Below are 19,543 nucleotides of genomic sequence, written 5' to 3'. Positions count from 1 at the left end.
GTGACTCCCTTTTAACAAGAAGAAACCGCCAGCAGAACCAGAACCAAGCTCAGGATAAACGGCCATCTGCTTTGACCTCAAGAGATGAAGCCACATCACTTTTGTCAGACTCAGACAGCTTGTGGCTTGAAGAGTTATAGCATTTGTTGCTGTTACTGCAGTCTACACTGTTAATTTACTGCTGAAAGTTCTACTTTTTACAGCTAAGTTTTCTTTGTATATGTGCTCTGCATGTGTTCCATACCAAGCATAAGGACAACAGCCTGCTCCCTCCTTCATTGCGCCCTGCACTCTCTGTGCTCACTTCACTCTATACTACCCCAGTAGCAATCAGATACTTCATTGCATTGTACCTGTGCATTTCAATGCAAAGCAACGTAACATGGGCAGGGTCCGGATTATCTCGGTGTTTATTCAGGTTCTGACCAGAGTCTTGACTTTGAGAATTGCTGCCATACATCATTACACTGCTATGTAAGGTACCACTGTGCTAGTGTGCACCAATGTGCTAACCAACCACAAAATCACTACCACACTATAAGACCACGTATGATCAATCTTTGCTGCATTTAAAGTCAGATATATTCATCCGTGCCAAATGACTGCGGTTCTAAATTTACAAAAACAGACAAAAAAAAAAATCAGAAAGAAACAAATATGAGTTCAATTCTGTTTTTTATCATAAGTCAAAGCCATCGTTTAGTCAGCTTTTAAAGCAAGTTTTTTGTTTTTCTGATACAAAAATGAAAACACTGTACATTTTGTTTTATGTTTTCATCTGCCACTGCAGTTATTCATCCAATTTAAAAACAAACGAACAAAAAAATGTCTAAACTGACAGCAGGGCCTGAAGGAGCACAATAGCTGATTCACTTGAGCTAATTAAAGTAATAAAGTTTTGTATGTATAACCAAACAAATGTGTTGCTTCAGTAAATGTGTGGTTAATGATCTTTTTAGTGTTTTTTAATTATTGCAGATAGCCTTTTGTTTTTTTACTTTAACTTCTGTGTAGGTGTATGGAGGCCCAGACTTGTCAGCCCCTAAACTGGCTGAACTCTGCAGCACCACAACAAACCCAATGCAAGTTTCCAGCACTGGAAACCTTGTTACCGTGCGCTTCAAGTCTGACGCCTTTGTCAGTGGTCGAGGGTTCAATGCAAGCTGGGAAGAAGCCCAGGGAGGTAAGTTAGCATTTTCAGGGACATAGTTTTGATAGTAAATAACTAAAATGTTCTGATACCAGTAACTGACACAAGGGGAAAGGTTTAAACATTTTATTTACAATAAAAGGAAGTTACTTTATATGTTTACTTAAAGTGAGAGGATGTGTATTATAGTGGACATTTTCACAGAGTGGGTACCTGCCCACAGTTAATCCACATTTGAAGAAGAGTGGACCCCATTCAACTTGTCTGAACACACGTTCTTCAGATATTATGCTTCACACCCATCCATTTACCATATGTACACATCCTTATAGGCACCAGCTCCCTGCAACCCTGCTCAGGATCAAGCTGTGCTTTATTTTACAGTCAACATTATTGCATCTGTGCTTCATGTAAAACCATCTACAGTATGCTGAGGCACTCAACATACTGATATAGAGGACAGACTCCCAACAGTGCAGATGTATTGAAGTAGACACTGCTTGTATGAAATATAGAGAAAGCACATTTATCCTGCTTGTGTTTTCAGGCAAACATAATAAATTGTCTTAATATTTTAGGAGCTTAATCTGATTTGAATTAAACTGCTTTTTTAAATGTCTTCTGTCTTGGGATCCAAAGCAATTTGGAAAACATCTGGCCCAGGACTAACAACACTAATACTAATACTAATACCAAAACTGGTCCAAATCCTACTATTTTAATTACAAACGTATACTCCATAGATTAAACCATTAACACTAAAAAGGCTGCCAAGGTGCGTATAAAGCAGGGAGGGTGTGAGTTAGAAGAAACTTGTGACAATATGTGTATGTGATGACAAAAGCTGCAAAAGTACAACTTGGCCGAAGTACAAACTGCCCTAAAGCCAAGTCATTTACTAGCTGGGAATAAAAGTATTCTGTTTGATATTATGAAATATGTACAGGCAGACCCAAATGTAGGTCTGAACTTCAGAGACAGGCAGTTAAAGGGCAAACGTGATGGTAATTTATTGCAAACTAAACCTTCAGGGACAGGAAGTCTAGAAACACAAATCTAATATTTGAAAGTGAACAGGGGACAACACAACTGAACCAGACCTGATCACGAGTTGAAAAATACACAACAAAAGATATTCAAACCAAGGACAAATGACCATCATGTAATCATAATATTGAGTGAAATAAAGACTAAGGGAAACTCAAAAACTAGGGCCAGGTGTTCAACAGGGAGAGCAGAAAACAAGACTAAAACTATCAAAGGACAACTCTATAAACCGACACAACAGGTGACTCGCAAAACATGAAAATCAAAATCACACCAAAACAAGACCAAGAATTCACATGCCATGATAGATAGGTACAGGTGTGCATAAACAACAACCAGTTCACAAATCTTGGAAACTCTAAAAGATTAAACAACAATTTTTGAAACTGTGCAAATTGTATTGAATGTTAACAATATTTCTATCACTAGTAAATTACATTGTTGGTTAATCTGTACAACTTTTGATAAGCAACACTAATGTTAAATATCTTTTCTCCTGCAGGCTGTGGAGGCCCAGTGACCGCTCCTTCAGGGGAAATTCATTCTCCTTTGTATCCAAACAGCTATCCGAACAACGTGGACTGTTCCTGGGTGATCAGTGTGGATCCCAGTCATCGTGTCCTCTTGAACTTCACTGATCTGGACATCGAATACCATGGCAACTGTGCCTGGGATTATGTAGCTGTGAGAAGATAATTTGATCTGCTCTTGAAAAAACACTGATAATGTAGATTGTATTACTAGGAACTGGTAACTGCTGTTAGAGAAATGGAGTGATCAGGGCAATGGAAACCTTTTAGACCCTTTCAAGGCTATCCCATTTTATTTGAAGCACATATTCAGTAGGTCAGTAGGTAAATCTACACACATTTATTTAAAATCAAAGATTTTTTTGAATATTTTGTTATTTACTAAAAATATTGAAATTTCATATTTACACAAGTATTTAGAACTTGTGAGATTTAAAAGTTCTTGTGCATTAGACTTTAGCCAGTTTGCATTTTGAAGGGCCAATTTTTAAAAATCGCAGCTTATTTTTGTATGCACCTCTTGCAGTTAGAGATGCCTACATTCAATTTGTGACTTATTGGAGAGAAAATCTGTGGCACAGGTTTCTTGAAAATGTTCTAATCTCAAGTGGCAAGTCACATGAGGAAATTCAGAACCAAACCAATGTCACAAGACATTTTGGAGACTCCCTCATGAATTTTGTTCGCCTTTTGGTTGCAGCCCATTGAGATACTACCTTTACAAACATGAAGAACTGAATGTGAAACAGAACTTTAAAAAATGAATGTGATCGATATTCTCATTCCAACATCAACCATTACTAAACATAACTTTAAACTGATCTGCTGAATAACTGTGTCTGTATATCTGTAGGTCCATGATGGTTCAAGTATTTCTTCTCCTCTGCTTGCCCAAGTTTGTGGCACCAATGCTCCCCTGCCCATAACCTCCACAACAAACACCATCTATGTTCGCTTTAGGTCTGATTCCAGCCGCAGCCACCGTGGCTTCAGTGCTAAATTTTCTGAGGGTGAGTTTTCCTTTAACCTTTCTTTTTCAGTCAACATTGATCGGTCAGATTGTTAGATCAATCAGTATGCTCTTACTTTGTCTGATTGCTATTGTACCTCAGGTGGAGATGTGTTGTATTACACCTCACTTTCAGCACAGAGCAAAACAAAGAGGAGGAAAAAAACAGATGTTCGACTTCAAAAAAAGATATATAGCTACCATTTGAAATTTCGCACACATTTTTGAAGGATGTTACTTTGATCATAAAAGCTAACAAACAGAAAGGATGCTGTAAATGATTTTTGGTAAACTTGCACATTGTACTAAGCATTGCATAGTGGTGAAACAACTACTGCATGACAGTCAGACTTCTAACAAATTTGAGCTTACACAGGCTTTAAAGACTAGACAAACTCCTGGTTCCAAAAGGTTCTGCTAAATACACCATAAAAACTTATCACCTTGCCTAATGTAATTCTCAATAAATCTTCTTTTGTCAACCTGTTGTTTTAATCAAGACATGTTCTGTATCCTGGTGTGCATGTGCTGAGCATGTTGTGGAGAACATTACCTGATGCATACTGACCAGGTAGTTTTGTTTTTGAACAGCTTGTGGCACAACTATTATAACAGACGATGTTGGTGGAGCCATTGCATCGCCACGATACCCAGCACAATATCCACCAAACCTGAACTGTAGTTGGATTATCAAAGCACAGGAACCATGTGAGCTTCCACAGTCAAGACTCTCAGCCTTAGTGTTTTGTATATGCTGAATGTTGGGTGCAACTGACCACTAATTGTGTTTTTTTCTGGCTAGTCAACCATGTGACCCTGTCATTCACTGACTTTGATCTGGAGATGATAAACGTCAACTGCTCACATGATGCTGTGGAGCTCTTGGATGGAGACAACTACCAAGCACCCTCTATAGGTGGATATACTCAACATTTCTTCTGTATTTATTAGTAACTACATCGTTAAGTCTGTCAGAATTCTTTGTGATTTTGTTGGGGCTGTCTGGAAAGAAAAACTAAGCCTCGTCATAAAATAAATGAACAAATTCTGTCTTTCACTACTACAGTGATGGGAAAAAGAAAGTCCGCTCTCTCTCACTTCCAGAGTTTTACATGTCAGGACGTCATAAAATGATCTGATCTTTAACAGGTTCTAAAATGAATCCAATCTAACCTCAAGTGAACAAAATCACACGACAGATTCCATCAGGTTATCATTTATTAACCCAAAATGAAGCTAAAATGGATTAGATGTGTTGACTCCAAAAGTATAAAGCTTGAAAAAAAATTATTTCATATACATTTTACCTTTAATTTAACTGACTAATTTCTGTAGGTTCATGATTGTGCATCTGTTTAATTAAAAATTGGAAGCTTATGAAAGAGAATTAACTTTGAGGTGAAATCATTGTGCATTAAGTTTGGCTGCAGTTGGTCAACAGCTTGGTCATTTTTTTGTTTGTTTTGTTTTTTGTAAGGACGCTTCTGTGGCCATGAAATACCCCATCCAGTGACATCTTTCAGCAACTCTTTGGTGGTCAACTTCATCTCTGACTACTCCATCTCAGGAAAAGGCTTCAGAGCCACCTACTCTGCCTCCACTTCCAGTACAGTGGGACACACTGCTCACATTTTAAAAGCCACGCTGAATAAAACAGTGGACAACGAGAATGATTTGTTGCTTTGACACTGACAGCATCTTAGGACAATTTCCTTCTTCTCATCTCTTTGAACAGGTTGTGGTGGAGATCTGGTGATGCAGAGTGGTGCATTTAACAGTCCTAACTTTCCAGATGCCTATCCACCGAATATAGAATGTGTGTGGACCATAATAAGCTCACCAGGAAATCGCCTACAACTCTCCTTCATGTGAGTTTTTTCAAATGTACTTGTCTATCTTCTACATTCAGTACGTATCTGCAATCAGCACTCAACATTTTTAACACAGATTTAAAACTAGAAGAGTGTTCTCACTTGGTATGTTTCTGTTTGGCAAGAATCTGTTGTCTTTATTTGCCTCTGAAACAAAAGAAGCATCCGTTATTCATGAATTCAGTTTGTTTAAACAGTGTCGATTCACATCAAAAGTAATTTAAGGGTAACATAGTAAATATACCAAATATTTAAGAAATTGTCCCATTTTTAGAAAAAGAATTAGGTAATTTTGAATTTTATGTCAGCAACACATCTCTTTAAAATTGTTCCAGGTCCAAGTTTCCCACCGTGAAGCATCTCCTCTTCTTTTAACATCAGTCAGTAAATGTCTAGGAACTGAGCAGCTGCTGGAGGTTTTGGAGGGAATGTTGTCCCATTATTGTTTCATGTAGCATTCTAGCTGTTCAACAGTTCTGGTTCCTCTTTGCGTGAGTTTTTTTGCTGGGTGAGCTGTATTTTCTCCAGTTGTATCATAACCTGGCCTGTTGTCACAGTCAGACAGAAGGTTGTGGCCTCTGAAGTCAAGGTTAGGGTTGGAGGGTTGTGGTTAGAAGAGATCAGCCATGTTGATGATGATGCTTTGGAGAGCCTTAGCAGCTGGTCTTGTGTGTATATACACATGAGACTTCTCTGTACATTTGAAATATAATAAAAAATATTTATTTTTCACCTGGGAGCATGTGTATGAAGTGACCAAAAATGCAAAATACTATTTGGTAAAGGTATGAATTGAACTGGAGTCATTTGTAAACTCTGAGAGCCAGATGAGCATTTAAAGTCTATAAAAATTAAAATAATCATAAAATCTTATAATCCACATTAGCCATCAGAAGTCATTGTCTTTACATGTATATCTTCTCTGCAAAGTTACAAGTTTCACTATTGCTTTAGGTAACTTATGGCTTATATTTACAACAACTGTCTACAACTGTAGTCCTAGTCATTGTGTGTGTGTTGTGTTTTTTAGTGCATTTCACCTCCAGGGAGGCTCAAACTGTCAAAACGACTACCTGGAAATCAGAGAAGGCAACTCCACTGGAGTTGTAGTTGGTCGTTTCTGTGGAAACTCTCTCCCCTCCAACTACACTTCTGTGATCGGTCACATCCTGTGGGTTAAGTTTGTCTCAGATGGATCAGTTAGTGGAGCAGGTTTCAGAGCCACCTTCTCACACTGTAAGTCTTCCATTGTGAAAGGCTGTTTAAAATGTTCTTTATTGATATACGCAATAAACTACTGTGGCTGGTTTGGAAGGTTGTTGTGTCTTCAGCATATGATTTCAAAAATTGCATAATGGAAGAATTTTGCCAATATTGCCAGCACTACTAGAAAGTAAAAACAAGTAAAACTGACTGTGGGAATGACAGAGACACCCAACCTTTAACTGTGTCACTGTTCCTCAGTGTATGGTGTTGATGTGACGGGAGAATCTGGTCAGATTGCATCCCCGCTGTATCCGAGGACATACCCCAATAATGCCAACTACCACTGGACCATAACTGTGGAGGGAACAAGCTACGTTCAAATACGCTTCTTGGACATTGACATAGAGGATCTGTACGACTGCTACTATGACCATCTGAAAGTAAGCTTATGTGCGATGTAGTAATAACTAGGTTGTTTTGAATGACAAATTGTATAGATCTACTGCCTCCTTTAAAATGAATCAGAGTTTAACACATCATTTACATAAAAACTATTCTTTTAGACAAACCTTGTACAGGTTAACTCAGTAGAGACTGGATGGCTCTTTGAAAGAATCTGGATCTCGCAGATCTGTTACTTTCAAAAAGCTGCATCTGAGGAGGAAAACATGAGGAGGGGGAAAAAAATGTGAATGTCTTTGTATTGTCTGCGACTCAGCTCTTCTCACTCTTGTTAAAGAGCCATTCAAATGATTTTGCTTGTTCCTGAATGTCACATCTCTATAACTCAGTATGTCAGACTGGTTGGTTTCACATACTGAGGGAAAATGCATTTCATGAAGGCAATTTTTGTTAACGATTTGACAAAAGTGCCAGTTTATTTTCAGTTTGGGTCGTTCTTTAGCTTCCTAACAGCTTTTAAAGCATATTTTAGAGATGGAACAAGATTTTGTGCCATGAAATCTTCAGATTAAAACATCTGAAGAGTTCTTGTTGACTTGAAAACTATCACTATCAAGTTGCAGTCAGTTGATTTTGTCTGGTGAAATTACCGCTGGAGAAGTCTGCTCCACTTTAACTGTGGCAGCAATTCAGACATACGGGTCAGGCACTAGGATCACACATCACGACCCTCAAGCTGTGAGTCTCTACCCATGTCACATTTATTTAAAATAGAACAGACTTAGTGCTGAGCTCACATGGTGATTTGTTGACTTCGAAGCTGAGAAAAAAAACAAAAAACGTTTGAACCTCTTACTCATCTGTTTGAGTTCAGAGGAAAGAGTCAATCAAACTTTGAGGTGGAGGTGATATAAGATCTTCCTGTAGTGTTAAATAAGAGTCCCCCACACCCATCTCCACACAAGCTGTTTAATTACCTCAGTATAACCCCCTGAGTTCAAAGGTGACAGCTTTACTGTGACGTTAGAAGGTTGTGCATGGTTGAAACATCTTTCTAAGGGCTGAAGAGAAATCAGACAGGAGAGAGGCCAGACAGGTGAGTTTGTGGCAAAAACGTGTTTCTTAAAAACATTTTTTTATAACTGGCGGGCTGACTGAGAGCCTTTACCAGTGTAAAAAGGAAATGATTCAGACAATCACTGTGACAAACACAGAATGCAACCCTGAACAAACACAGGTGAGATGATAACAGCAGAGGCTATTGTTTTAAATCTTTGTTTGTCTCCAGATATTCGATGGACCAAATGTTCATCACTATCCACTTGGAACATTCTGTGGTCTGACCCTGCCTGGCCTACTTAGAAGCTCAGGAAGCACCGTCACCCTTCAGTTCCAGACAGATTCAGTGGTGGGAGGACGAGGCTTCCTTGTGGAATGGACCGCTGTGCAAGACTCTGGACCACCACCGACTATTACACCAGGTGAGACACAACAGTTCCTCCCTGTATGACCGTAGACATAAAACAAACAGGATGGATGGACGGACGGATCGCTATGTAGGCAGGTGGGTGGGTACATTATTGATCTCCTGAGGGAACTGTTCATTACAGCAGCAGACAATACAAAACCAAAACTGAAATTAAATCCACAACTAAAGAAATGGTACTAAAAATGACAAAATAAAAAGAAATCAGAGAACAGAGCAGTATCTAGAAAAAGCAACCTCAACAGTCATAATAACAATAGTAAAAACAGCAGCGCTGTTAAGGAGAAGAAACAGTCCAAAATGACATAAATAATAAATAAATGTTATATTTATAGTTGTGTCCAGATCTAAAGGCAGTGGAACCTGTCACACAGAGATGGTTTCCTGAAATGTTCCTCAACATCAGCATGATATGCACCATGCAGCTGCTATAACCTGATAATAAAGAAAATTGTTAGTGATGAAGATTAATAAATTGTTGTGTCTCACAAAGTTATTGGACTGCTACAGACAAGATCCCAGTCCAAAAGGCTGCAGTTGTGTCAAGTCTGTTATGTCTACAGCATGAAGACAGTCAGGATACAATAAAAATGAACATTCAATTGATTAGTTTACCTAATGTCATGAGGCTACTGCTCGGATAATAAAGGAAATTGTTAGTGAGGCGCTCGGAAAGCAATAGGAATATTTGTGGACATTCGGAATCCCTAAATGTGGGACGTGAAGGAGGACCTCTTTCCTATCATACTACTGAATTTTTTAAATTCCCTTTTAGACTGATCTGTTTGTATTGATATATGAGGGATTTATAAGGAAGCAAATCATTGGCAGGCTTTGTGGTGCTTTGGTGGTGATTTTGTACAAGAAAGACCTTATATGTTATGTGTTTATTTTACCTGTTCATATGCTCTTTTACACCCAGCTAATTTATACGGTGGCCATTAAAACACACCTTTTGTGTAACTTACTTTTATTTATTAACTTTGTGTGTGTGTGTGTGTCTGTCTCAGGTGCATGTGGTGGACAGCTAATGACAGGAGAGTCTCCTGGTTTCTTCTTTTCTCCTGGATGGCCTGAAAGCTATCCTCCTAACCAAGAGTGCACATGGGTTATCCGCTCTCCAAACTCCATTGTGGAGCTGAACATCTTGTCCCTCGACATGGAGGGCCCACCCTGTTATTATGACAGCCTTACTGTCAGAGATGGTAAGCATCAGCAGGACACAACAACAGCAAACAAGTCAGACCCATCTAATACAACTTGCAACACAACCATTTACTAATCTTGATTAGCTTGTCATAATTATGGAAGGTGTTGTATTGACTGTATCACTGTTTAATTATTTTTATCTAAGATTAAATTATTTGATTTAGACTTTAGACAAAACCATCTTAAGGTCTGTACACTGCAGCTTCTGTCTGTCAAGGAATAATTGTATTTCATGTGAAATATCTGCTGAAAAGTCAAAGAGAAAAACTGATGAAACTGAGTGAAGTTAAATCTGAAACAAGTGTAAGATCGATAATTCATGTTTGCAGGAGTGCTTAGATCTAAAAAAAAATATGTTTTAGATCAGATTAAAGGTGCTGTGTAAGTGTAAGGCATGTGCTGTTATCCACATGATCTCAGTGAACCAAACCTATCAGGACTTTTAGTTTGTGTGTTTGTTCCTTGCTCTTGTTATGCTCTGCTTCGTGCGACTGTATGTTCTCAGGCGCGTCCAGCCAATCGCCTCCACTGGTCACCACATGTGGTCGGGAGCCTCCGAGTTCTCTCCATTCAACAGGAGACTCCATGTTCATTCACTTCTCCTCAGACAGCATTATCAGCGGTAAAGGCTTCAATGCCTCCTACTCCAAAGGTATTAAAATATTTCTTATTTTACACATTTCACATAGATGTTGCTGTTTTTTTCTTATTATTTTTATTAAGAACTTTCTTGTATATTTTGATCTGCACTGTTGGTGCTGCAACAATGTGAACTCATTTACTGAATGACAAGGATCATTCTATTCTATTCTATTTGTTATGTAAATAGAATATAATATTTGTTATATCATATTTGATTTTTTAAAACTAGAATACATTTGTATCACCCAGAATTTTGTTCTTGAGAACTTCATTATAGACATATCATGTGTTATCTGTCATCTTTAATGATTTTTAATTTTTTTCAAATTTTAGGCCTAAAATGTATTCTTTTTTTTTCTTCTTTAGGTTGTGGTGGCCTCCTGCATGTAGACAGAGGTGTGGTGAACAGTCCTCACTATCCCCAGAACTACATGCCTGGTCTGGACTGTATCTGGCATGTGATGGTTACACCAGGCTTTAGGATTTCCGTAACCTTCCTCAGCCCCTTCCAGATTCAGGGCTTTGGAACTGGATGCAGCTCAGGAGACTACCTGGAAGTAAGCTCAAGTTTTGCAAGACAGTCATATAAGACAGTTATGAATAGCAGGTTAACTATTCTGTTGCTACAAGAGGCTGTTTTGTTAGATGTGTTAGCATTTAGCTGGTTGTTTTAATTGGGGACAGATAATTAGACTGAGATTATCTGATCTTGAGAGATGATGGGGTTGTAGCTGCTTTGGTCAAACCTTGAACATTATGTCATGTGCAATATCGTGAAATATCCTGAGATGTCACGCTCAGGTTACGTGTTGCTAATGACTCTCAGTTACTACCACACCAAATTTTAGTTCAATATCTGTATAACTGACTAAGTTACAGACATTTTTTTATTGGCTAATGTTAAATATTGAATTAGTCTGACTCTCAAAATTAATTAGTTGTAGATGTTCATCTATGATTACTTTCTAAAAGTTTCATATAAAACTGTCAAGTAGTTCATGAGATATTTTGCTTACAGAGTTTACTGTGCATAATGTTATTTTGAAAGTAAGACCAAAACGGGTTTGCCTCCTGGCCTTTTTGTGTGGAGTTTCCATGTTCTCCCTCTGCATGTGTGGGTTTACTCTGAGTACTCTGATGTTCTCCCACAGACCAAAAAACATACATGTTAGGTGAATTGAAAACTCCAAATAGTCCCTAGTTGTGAGTGAGAGAGTGAACAGGTGTTTGTTTAATTTGTCTCTATGTGTCCCTGTGATGGACTTGAGACCTGTCCAGGGTGTCCCCTGCCTCTCGCACAGTGATGGCTGGAGATAGGCACCAGCTCACCCTGAGTGACCCTGAGTGGAACAAGAAAATAAAGAGGATGGATGGATAAAACTCCATCATTTTATAAGATAATCTTAGTTTAAAACTTTGGTGCAAACGGCAATGGGATTTATGCATTTATTCAAGAAATGCTGGACTTTTAATTGATTAAGTGTTTTTGGATTATTAAAGTGACATTTTAATGGACAGAAAAATACTTTAATTGCATCAATATTAATGCTTAATCTGAGGTTTAATTGGGTTTTATTTTCAGTTTTCACTAATCTCTGTCTGAAATCATAGATCAGTCAGTATTTTTTATATCATTGCTATTTAATTTTTACTACCTTTCATTTCCACAGCTCAGAAATGGTCCAGATGCTTCATCTCCACTTCTGGGGCGTGTATGTGGCACAAGTCCTCCATCCCTCCTTCAGACTACTGACAACCACCTTTTTATTCACTTTGTTTCTGATGCAAGTAATGAAGCCACTGGCTTTAAACTGACTTTTGAAGCCCACAGTCAGGGTACGACTCCTATTTCTCTCCTCTCTCTTTCTCGCTCTTTTTTAGTTATTATATAGGTGGTATGGCGTGGCAGTGGTTAGAGCTCTCACCTCACAGAGGAGTTAACATATTCTCCCCATGCATGCTGGGTTTTCTCCGGGTACTCCAGTTTCCTCCCACAGACCAAAAGACATTCCTGTGATGTTAACTGGTGTCTCTAAATCAGTGATTCCCAAAGATGGGATTAGGACACCACTGTGGGTCGTAAAACACCAAGTGGGGGGTCTTGAGAAGACCTGCAGAAATCAAATTCACTATAAAAATGCTTGCCAATGGCACATTTTGCTCCAAATGCTACACAAAGATGAAAAAAGCAGGATTCAATTGATAAAAAGAATAAAATGGTTCATAAGGCTCTTCATTAAATGGTTCATTAGCACTGTTTGTACCCTGCAACCAGTAATGGTTTGGGTCACGAGTGTCTGTGACTTTTATTTTGAGGGTCCCAAACTGAAAGGTTTGAGAGCCGTTACTCTAAACTAGGTTTGAATAAGAGCATGATTGTTTTTCAACTTGTTTGTGACTTTGTGTCCCTGTGATGAACTGGTGACTTTTCCAGGGTGTCTCCCACCTCCCACCCAATGATAGGTACCAGCTCCTCCTGACCCTAAAACTGGCAAAAAAGAAAAAATGGATGGATGAATGGGTTAATATATTGTTATTTGATAACTAGGTTAATATGAGCAGATTTTTAGATGAGATGGAACATTTGATTTTATTGGACCAAACTCACACAGGTATGATTTTTTCCACAGCTTGTGGAGGCTTCATTGAACTGAATGATTTTGATCCGCCTGGCTACCTGACGTCACCCAACTATCCACAGAACTACCCCATGAACATTGACTGTATTTGGGTGATTACTGTGCCCAATGGGGAAGCTGTCCAAATTGACTTTGAAGATGAATTCTACATTGAGCCAACAACCAGGTATATCTGTAACTTTATTTACATTTTTAATTACAGTTTTAAAAGATTATTCTAAGTTTAAAAACTGGATTGCAAATATGTTCTGCTTTTATCTGTGTTTTCTAAATTACGCCCACTGTAATGCCTTTAAATATACCAACATGTTTCAACTGTGATAAATTCATTTGTCAGTCCCACTGGATGATTTCAGTTCTCTGGGAAATAATTGCCTTATATGCAGTATTCCTTTTTTTTCCCTCAGCTGTTTTTATGACTACTTGGAAATCCGAGACGGCTCAACAATCAATGCTGACTTAGTTTCCCGACTATGTGGGAACACCAGGCCATCTACACAACATTCCACAGGTTCTTCAATGCTGCTTAGGTTTCGTACTGATCACAGTGTTACACACAAAGGATTTAAGGCAAAATACTCCATAGGTAAGTAAATAATTGTCATTACACACAGTTTATCATCAGCTTTCCAAATTCAGGAAATGATATTTGAATATGAACCTAGTTCTTCGTTTTAGCTTAAGTTTTAGCTTTCCTTCCCTGCCTTCCTCAGCTCTGATTGACTTATGGTTTCAAAACAAATCAAAGCAAACAGTGCTGTAGGAATCCATGTTTGAATGGTTGAACGTGGCCTGCAGGGTAAAGGCACTTTGATTGGCCACAAAAAAAGCTGTTTTATGTGCACTTAATTTACAATTTGTCACTGACAGCTAATTGGAGTGGAGGAGTTTTCTCTGAGCAACTCCAACCAACCACAACACGGCACAAACTCAGCCACAGAAGTGGCCACCAGCCTAGTTTAATTCTGTTAGCTGTGCATTTATTTTATACTGTTGAAGAGTAACATAAAACACAGAAGTTCCTGTCACAATTCCAACCCTAAGAAAAGATAATGCCCTTTGTTTTAATCAAAGCAAAAGCAACATCATCTGTGTATACCAATACCAAAATACACCAAATTACTACCTTCTTTATGAAGTGATCAATAAATCCAAAGTACAAAGAACAACAAAAATAAAGTCCAAGCGTTCTTCTCTAATCGGTTTGATTCCACTGAAAGTTTGAGATTTCTTTTATAAAAAAAAATGTTTTGCTTTAAAAAGGAGGACGTTCATAGCCATTTCATTTTGTGTTTTATTTTTTCCTTCACAGCCAGCTGTGGAGGAACCTACATGGGTAGTTCGGGTGTGGTTCAAAGCCCTGGCTTCCCAGGCTCTAACTATCCTGATAGCTCCAGCTGTGAGTGGTACTTCGAGGGCCCCACCGGACACTACCTGACCCTCAGCTTCGAGAACTTCAACCTGCAGGACTCTCCAGGATGTACTGCTGACTTTGTGGAGATCAGAGAATACAATGCTTCAGGTGAGAAAGCAAGAGGCACACTTCATTTTGAAGTACACAACATATTCAGTCTGTGTAGAGACAATGAGACAGTTATGACAAATTTCCTTTTATCGCACTGTTCGCGCAGGGAGTGTGCTGAGTCGACACTGTGGAAATAATCTGCCAGCTTCTGTTGACACATCGGACAGCTTTGCTTATGTCAAGTTTGTGAGTGACAACAGTATAAATGCAGCTGGCTTCAAGCTGTCGTTTGAAGCTAGCATCGAAGGTATGATCTTTTCAAATCATTATAGAAAATATCATGCAATACTACAAAATATTGTCACCAACGTTTAGATATTTATTTATATGCAGTAAAAATGAAAAGTTATTTAGGCTATTATAATTGGTTTTATAGTTAGATATTTCTCTTATGTCTGTAGCTGTATAGGTGTCACCTGGTTTTCTAAATAAACTGACCTGAGTGTATCTAGAGAAACTTAAATTCTGATTTTGCAGTTAGACTATAGATTCATCAAGCAGGTACTCGTAATATTCAGTCACAAAAATAGAGGCAGTTGTGCCTTTCAGCTCCTATCTCTAAACCAATTTTTATCGATTCTTCAAAGAACTATTTATACCTTAATAGGATTTAGGGTTGTATAGTTCCAGTAATTTACAAAGTTGGAAACTTTCCATGGGAATAAACAGGAATGTATAGAAATAAACAGGAACAAAGCCTAGAATTTAAATTATTAAAGTTTGGTCATTAACAGGAATTTTAAACATTAACAATTTTAAAATATTAAAAAATATTTTAGCATGATCAGAAATCAAACAACCAGGTATCATTGGTGTACCATGCAAAAAAAGAGTTCATCCCATTAGTATTACAGTACAGCTGCACAACCCATCGTTTCTCAGCAAAACCAGTCCAAAATCAAGTAGAATAAACAAGACAAAGCTATGACTTTTAACACTTATTTTAATCTTTATTGTTGTGGTTAGCTTTCTCTGTTGCTAGGTTTTTTGTCTGTATTTTGCCATTTTGAGTCTCTTTCATTTTTCAGCCAGATTGAGACCTGTGCTAACTCAACATTCTGGATTGAATTGATGTACATTTTTAACAAGATCTGTTAGTTTTCTAAGCAAAACATCTTTTTACAAACTGGCATTATATTAATGGATTATGGATTTAAAAGACTGTATTTTGGACTTGATTTGAATGGATCAGGATTTTATAGTTTTGAATGAAAAGTATTTCAATATATTAATTCCAATAAAATTGGTATATTTTACTTCTCAGGGTATTTATTGAAAAGATCAGAATTTGCTTAGTAAAAATTATATTGTTTCTTTTCTGTATCTTTTTGTTTCTTTCTGCAGCTTGTGGAGGACAGTTGAACGCACCGTCAGGGACTATCTCTTCTCCCAACTATCCCAATTTATATCCACACAGCCGAGTGTGTCGCTGGGAGCTGGTGGTGACTCCAGGCCGCAGGGTCACACTCACCATCAATGATATGCGGTTGGAAGGCTCCGGAACTTCCTGTGTGTATGACTACGTGGATGTGAGTTCCTTTGTGCATTATTAAATAAAACTATTTTGTCTCAGATCATTCTAACAGCAGCATACACAGTTACAGGGTTGTCTAGTCAACTTTGAAGTGATGTTCTAATTGTTATCCTATTGTTTTTCATGCTTATGACACAACTTTTTCTCAAAAACAGCATACTTGTTGAAAAAACACTACATTAGTTAATATTAAACCTCTACATGATTGCATGACACTGTTGGTTTACTTTATTGCTGTTTTCTCTGACAGCAGCAAAAAGCATTTTCAAATTATTTCTCAAAAACCACTGATTCTTTTGCTGTTTGGTTAGGAACAGTTCCTATGAATCATCCTCAGGCCCCGTCCACACACAAACAGGTTTTGTGAATATGTAAATGTTTTTTTTGTTTCAGCCTTGCATATCCTAGTGTAGATTCTCAGTCTCTCAGGACATGGTAATTCCAAACAAAAAACAAAAAACAACTGGACTTCTGTTCTGTATTTGAAATTGTTTCACATATTTTGGATTCAGTCTTACCTCCACACAGAAACAGCGTTTTAGGTGCCCCTAAATGACATTTTTTGCAAATGAGTTTAAAAGTTAGAAAATCTTGAAACACCACCCCTGCATATTTGTGTTGATGACCCAAAGAGCACCTTTTGAAAACTATGATGTCATAGACCAACCTCTAACCTAACCTTTGACTCCATTTTGCCCATGTATTTTGACTGAGATGATTCCAAGTCAACGCCCACAATAGAAGCAAACAGATGCTGAAATTAGCAGCTAAGAAAAGAAGCATCCATCCATTTTCTTTACCCGCATTTCCATTCAGGGTCACAGGGAGCGGGAGTCTGTCTCCAGCAGTCACTGTGCGAGAGGCGGGGGCCAAGGCCATCACAGGGCTACATAGAGACGAAAGAGACGAACAACCATTCACGCTCTCACTTACACCTAGGGACAATTTAGAGTTACCAGTTAACCTAACATGCATGTTTTTGGTTTATGAGAGGAAACCAAAGTACCTGGAGAAAACCCACACATCTTCAGGGAGAACATGTAAACTCCACACAAAAAGGCTGGTTGACGAACCTGTCCCCTTCTTGCTGTGAGGCAACAGCTATAACCCCTGCGCCACTGTTCCACCCCCATTATTTATTGCTATTTAAATTATTTTATTTTAACGTTCTGTTTGAGTAATGTGTAAAGCACTTTAGTCAACTTCAGTTGTTTAAGAAATCAACTAGACATTGACCAAAGATGCTGTGTGAGATCTATTGAATATGCTAAAATTAGTGGGCCTTAAATACAGATAAAAACAGACAGCATTAAAAAAATAATAAAATAAAATCCAAAAACCATGTGAAAGTAGAAAATAAACTAACTACATGGTAGTAACTTGTAAAATATAATTCATTTAGCAGTAATCTTCTTCTGGCTGCTCTCTTCAGAGTGTCCCCACATCAGATTATCTGCTTCCATCTCCTCCTCTCCGAGCATCCTCCTCTGTTACATCAACCCTCTGCATATTCACCTTTACTACAGCTATGAACCTTTTCTGCGGTCTTCCTCTTGCTCCATTTTCCACATCATTTGTCAAATATGTTTACTGTTCCTCCTCTGCACATGCCCAAACATTCCCAGCCTGACTAACTTTGTCTCCAAACCTGAGCTGTCCCTTTTGATGGACTCAGTTCTAATCCTCTCCATTTTGGTTCATTCCAATAAAAGACCAAACATCTCTGCCACCTCTACCTCCTCCTCCTGTCTTTTTGTTCAAGTCACTGTCTACAAATCGCATCACATCAGGTCTCAGGTCATCATACTGTAAACTGTATAAATTATGATTACATTTTTGAAAATTTGAAGAAATGACTACTAAGCCATATCAAGACAAACCATATCATATGCAAAATGCTGTGTGTTTTAGGTATTGAATGGGCTGGCTGCAGATGCCCCACGGCTACAGCGATTCTGTGGTACAGTGCCAGAAGGAACTCAAGTGCGTTCCTCCGGTAATACAATGGCTATTGTGTTCCGCACTGATGCATCTGTATCCAGCGGTGGCTTTATGGCTACTTACTCTTCTGAAGAGTCTGCAGGTAAGATACTTTTTTCTGAAAAGTCATCAACTTAATGACTGTTTACTATGCAATTTTTATAAAGCTATCGTATCCATAGTTATATGTAATACGTTGATAAGTTCTTAAGAATCTTAAACAGGATTAAAACAACAAACTGTGCCTTTTTTTAGGCCACCAAACTTTGGTACATTTGATAAAGGAAGCACCTAATGGAGCATTGGGTCTTCTTTTAGAATGCAGCCTCTGGGCCAACAATCACACAGAACTTCAACATGAGCACAAACTACAATCCAGATTGTACTTATTTATTTAAAAAAAATAAAAAGGGACAAGTTTTAGAATTGTTTTAAATAATTACATTAAGATAAGCACTTGAAAAAAATGTTAGATAGAATGTAATTTTGACTTTTGACATATTGTCATGAATACAGTTTGTATTGAAAAATTGCATTGATGTGAAAGTGATTTATAAAATTTTAAATAAAATATGTTTCTTATATTAACATTGCATTTAGTGTGCTGAATAGGGTGCTTTAGATGACATTTTTAGTTTTTTTGCTTCCTTTTCATTTTCCATTTATTTTACTTCATTTTATTGTATTTTTTTCCATTTAGTATGTGGTGGAGTTCTGAACAATCCAGCAGGAGGGAATTTCACTTCACCTGGCTACCAAGTGTCCAATTACAGTAACAACCTTAATTGTGAGTGGTTAATTGAAAACCCACGCCACGTCAATTCCTCAATCGTGGTGATTGTTCAAGACCTGCATCTGGAAAACCATCAGACTTGTCAATCAGACTTCCTGCTGTTCCGTTTAGGTAAGCCTCTCTAAAGATGTACTGGCATTGGAAAGTGGAACAATTACCATGTGGACTTTAAGAATCACAGTCAACAATAGTGTCATAAGAAAGTATTAATTGCCCATATGTGTTACAAATAATAATATGAACAAATATGTTTTGGGAGTTTATGTAATATACCTAAATCCATCTGTATTTGTGACTTTTCTTTTTTATGATCTGGTACAAACAGATGACGTTAAATTTGGAACAGTAGTTTAAATATATGTATGTTGTCTAATTGGATATGTATACACACCTCTTGCAAATAGGTCTCAGAGTTTTCATCATCAAAGTAGATCAGAACAAAGCAGCCTTTTATTTGTTTCTCAGCAGTGTAATATTCATCAAGCTGCACAAACAAACTAGCTCAGTGAAGACCAAACAC

General features: G+C 37.9%; 1 protein-coding gene across 1 annotated transcript in view; it reads left to right on the top strand.

Moving 5' to 3' along the window:
* cubn (cubilin (intrinsic factor-cobalamin receptor)) overlaps positions 1–19,543 on the top strand; it is a 63,448-nt gene that overhangs the window by 28,324 nt on the left and 15,581 nt on the right. Inside the window, exons 30-50 of the mRNA XM_017414114.3 lie at positions 1,015–1,183; positions 2,700–2,881; positions 3,581–3,737; positions 4,328–4,444; positions 4,539–4,652; positions 5,214–5,342; positions 5,472–5,604; positions 6,638–6,843; positions 7,072–7,253; positions 8,504–8,696; positions 9,712–9,906; positions 10,416–10,562; positions 10,919–11,109; positions 12,223–12,388; positions 13,183–13,357; positions 13,599–13,777; positions 14,504–14,713; positions 14,823–14,963; positions 16,061–16,245; positions 18,162–18,333; positions 18,931–19,134. Of these exons, the coding sequence (XP_017269603.1) occupies positions 1,015–1,183; positions 2,700–2,881; positions 3,581–3,737; positions 4,328–4,444; positions 4,539–4,652; positions 5,214–5,342; positions 5,472–5,604; positions 6,638–6,843; positions 7,072–7,253; positions 8,504–8,696; positions 9,712–9,906; positions 10,416–10,562; positions 10,919–11,109; positions 12,223–12,388; positions 13,183–13,357; positions 13,599–13,777; positions 14,504–14,713; positions 14,823–14,963; positions 16,061–16,245; positions 18,162–18,333; positions 18,931–19,134 (3,547 nt within the window). The remainder of the gene's footprint in view (positions 1–1,014; positions 1,184–2,699; positions 2,882–3,580; positions 3,738–4,327; positions 4,445–4,538; positions 4,653–5,213; positions 5,343–5,471; positions 5,605–6,637; positions 6,844–7,071; positions 7,254–8,503; positions 8,697–9,711; positions 9,907–10,415; positions 10,563–10,918; positions 11,110–12,222; positions 12,389–13,182; positions 13,358–13,598; positions 13,778–14,503; positions 14,714–14,822; positions 14,964–16,060; positions 16,246–18,161; positions 18,334–18,930; positions 19,135–19,543) is intronic.

This window comes from Kryptolebias marmoratus, linkage group LG21, assembly GCF_001649575.2.
Source record: "Kryptolebias marmoratus isolate JLee-2015 linkage group LG21, ASM164957v2, whole genome shotgun sequence".
NCBI classification, from domain to species: domain Eukaryota; kingdom Metazoa; phylum Chordata; class Actinopteri; order Cyprinodontiformes; family Rivulidae; genus Kryptolebias; species Kryptolebias marmoratus.
Note: the sequence above shows the minus strand (reverse complement) of the source record. Positions and strands in the feature narration are given on the sequence as shown.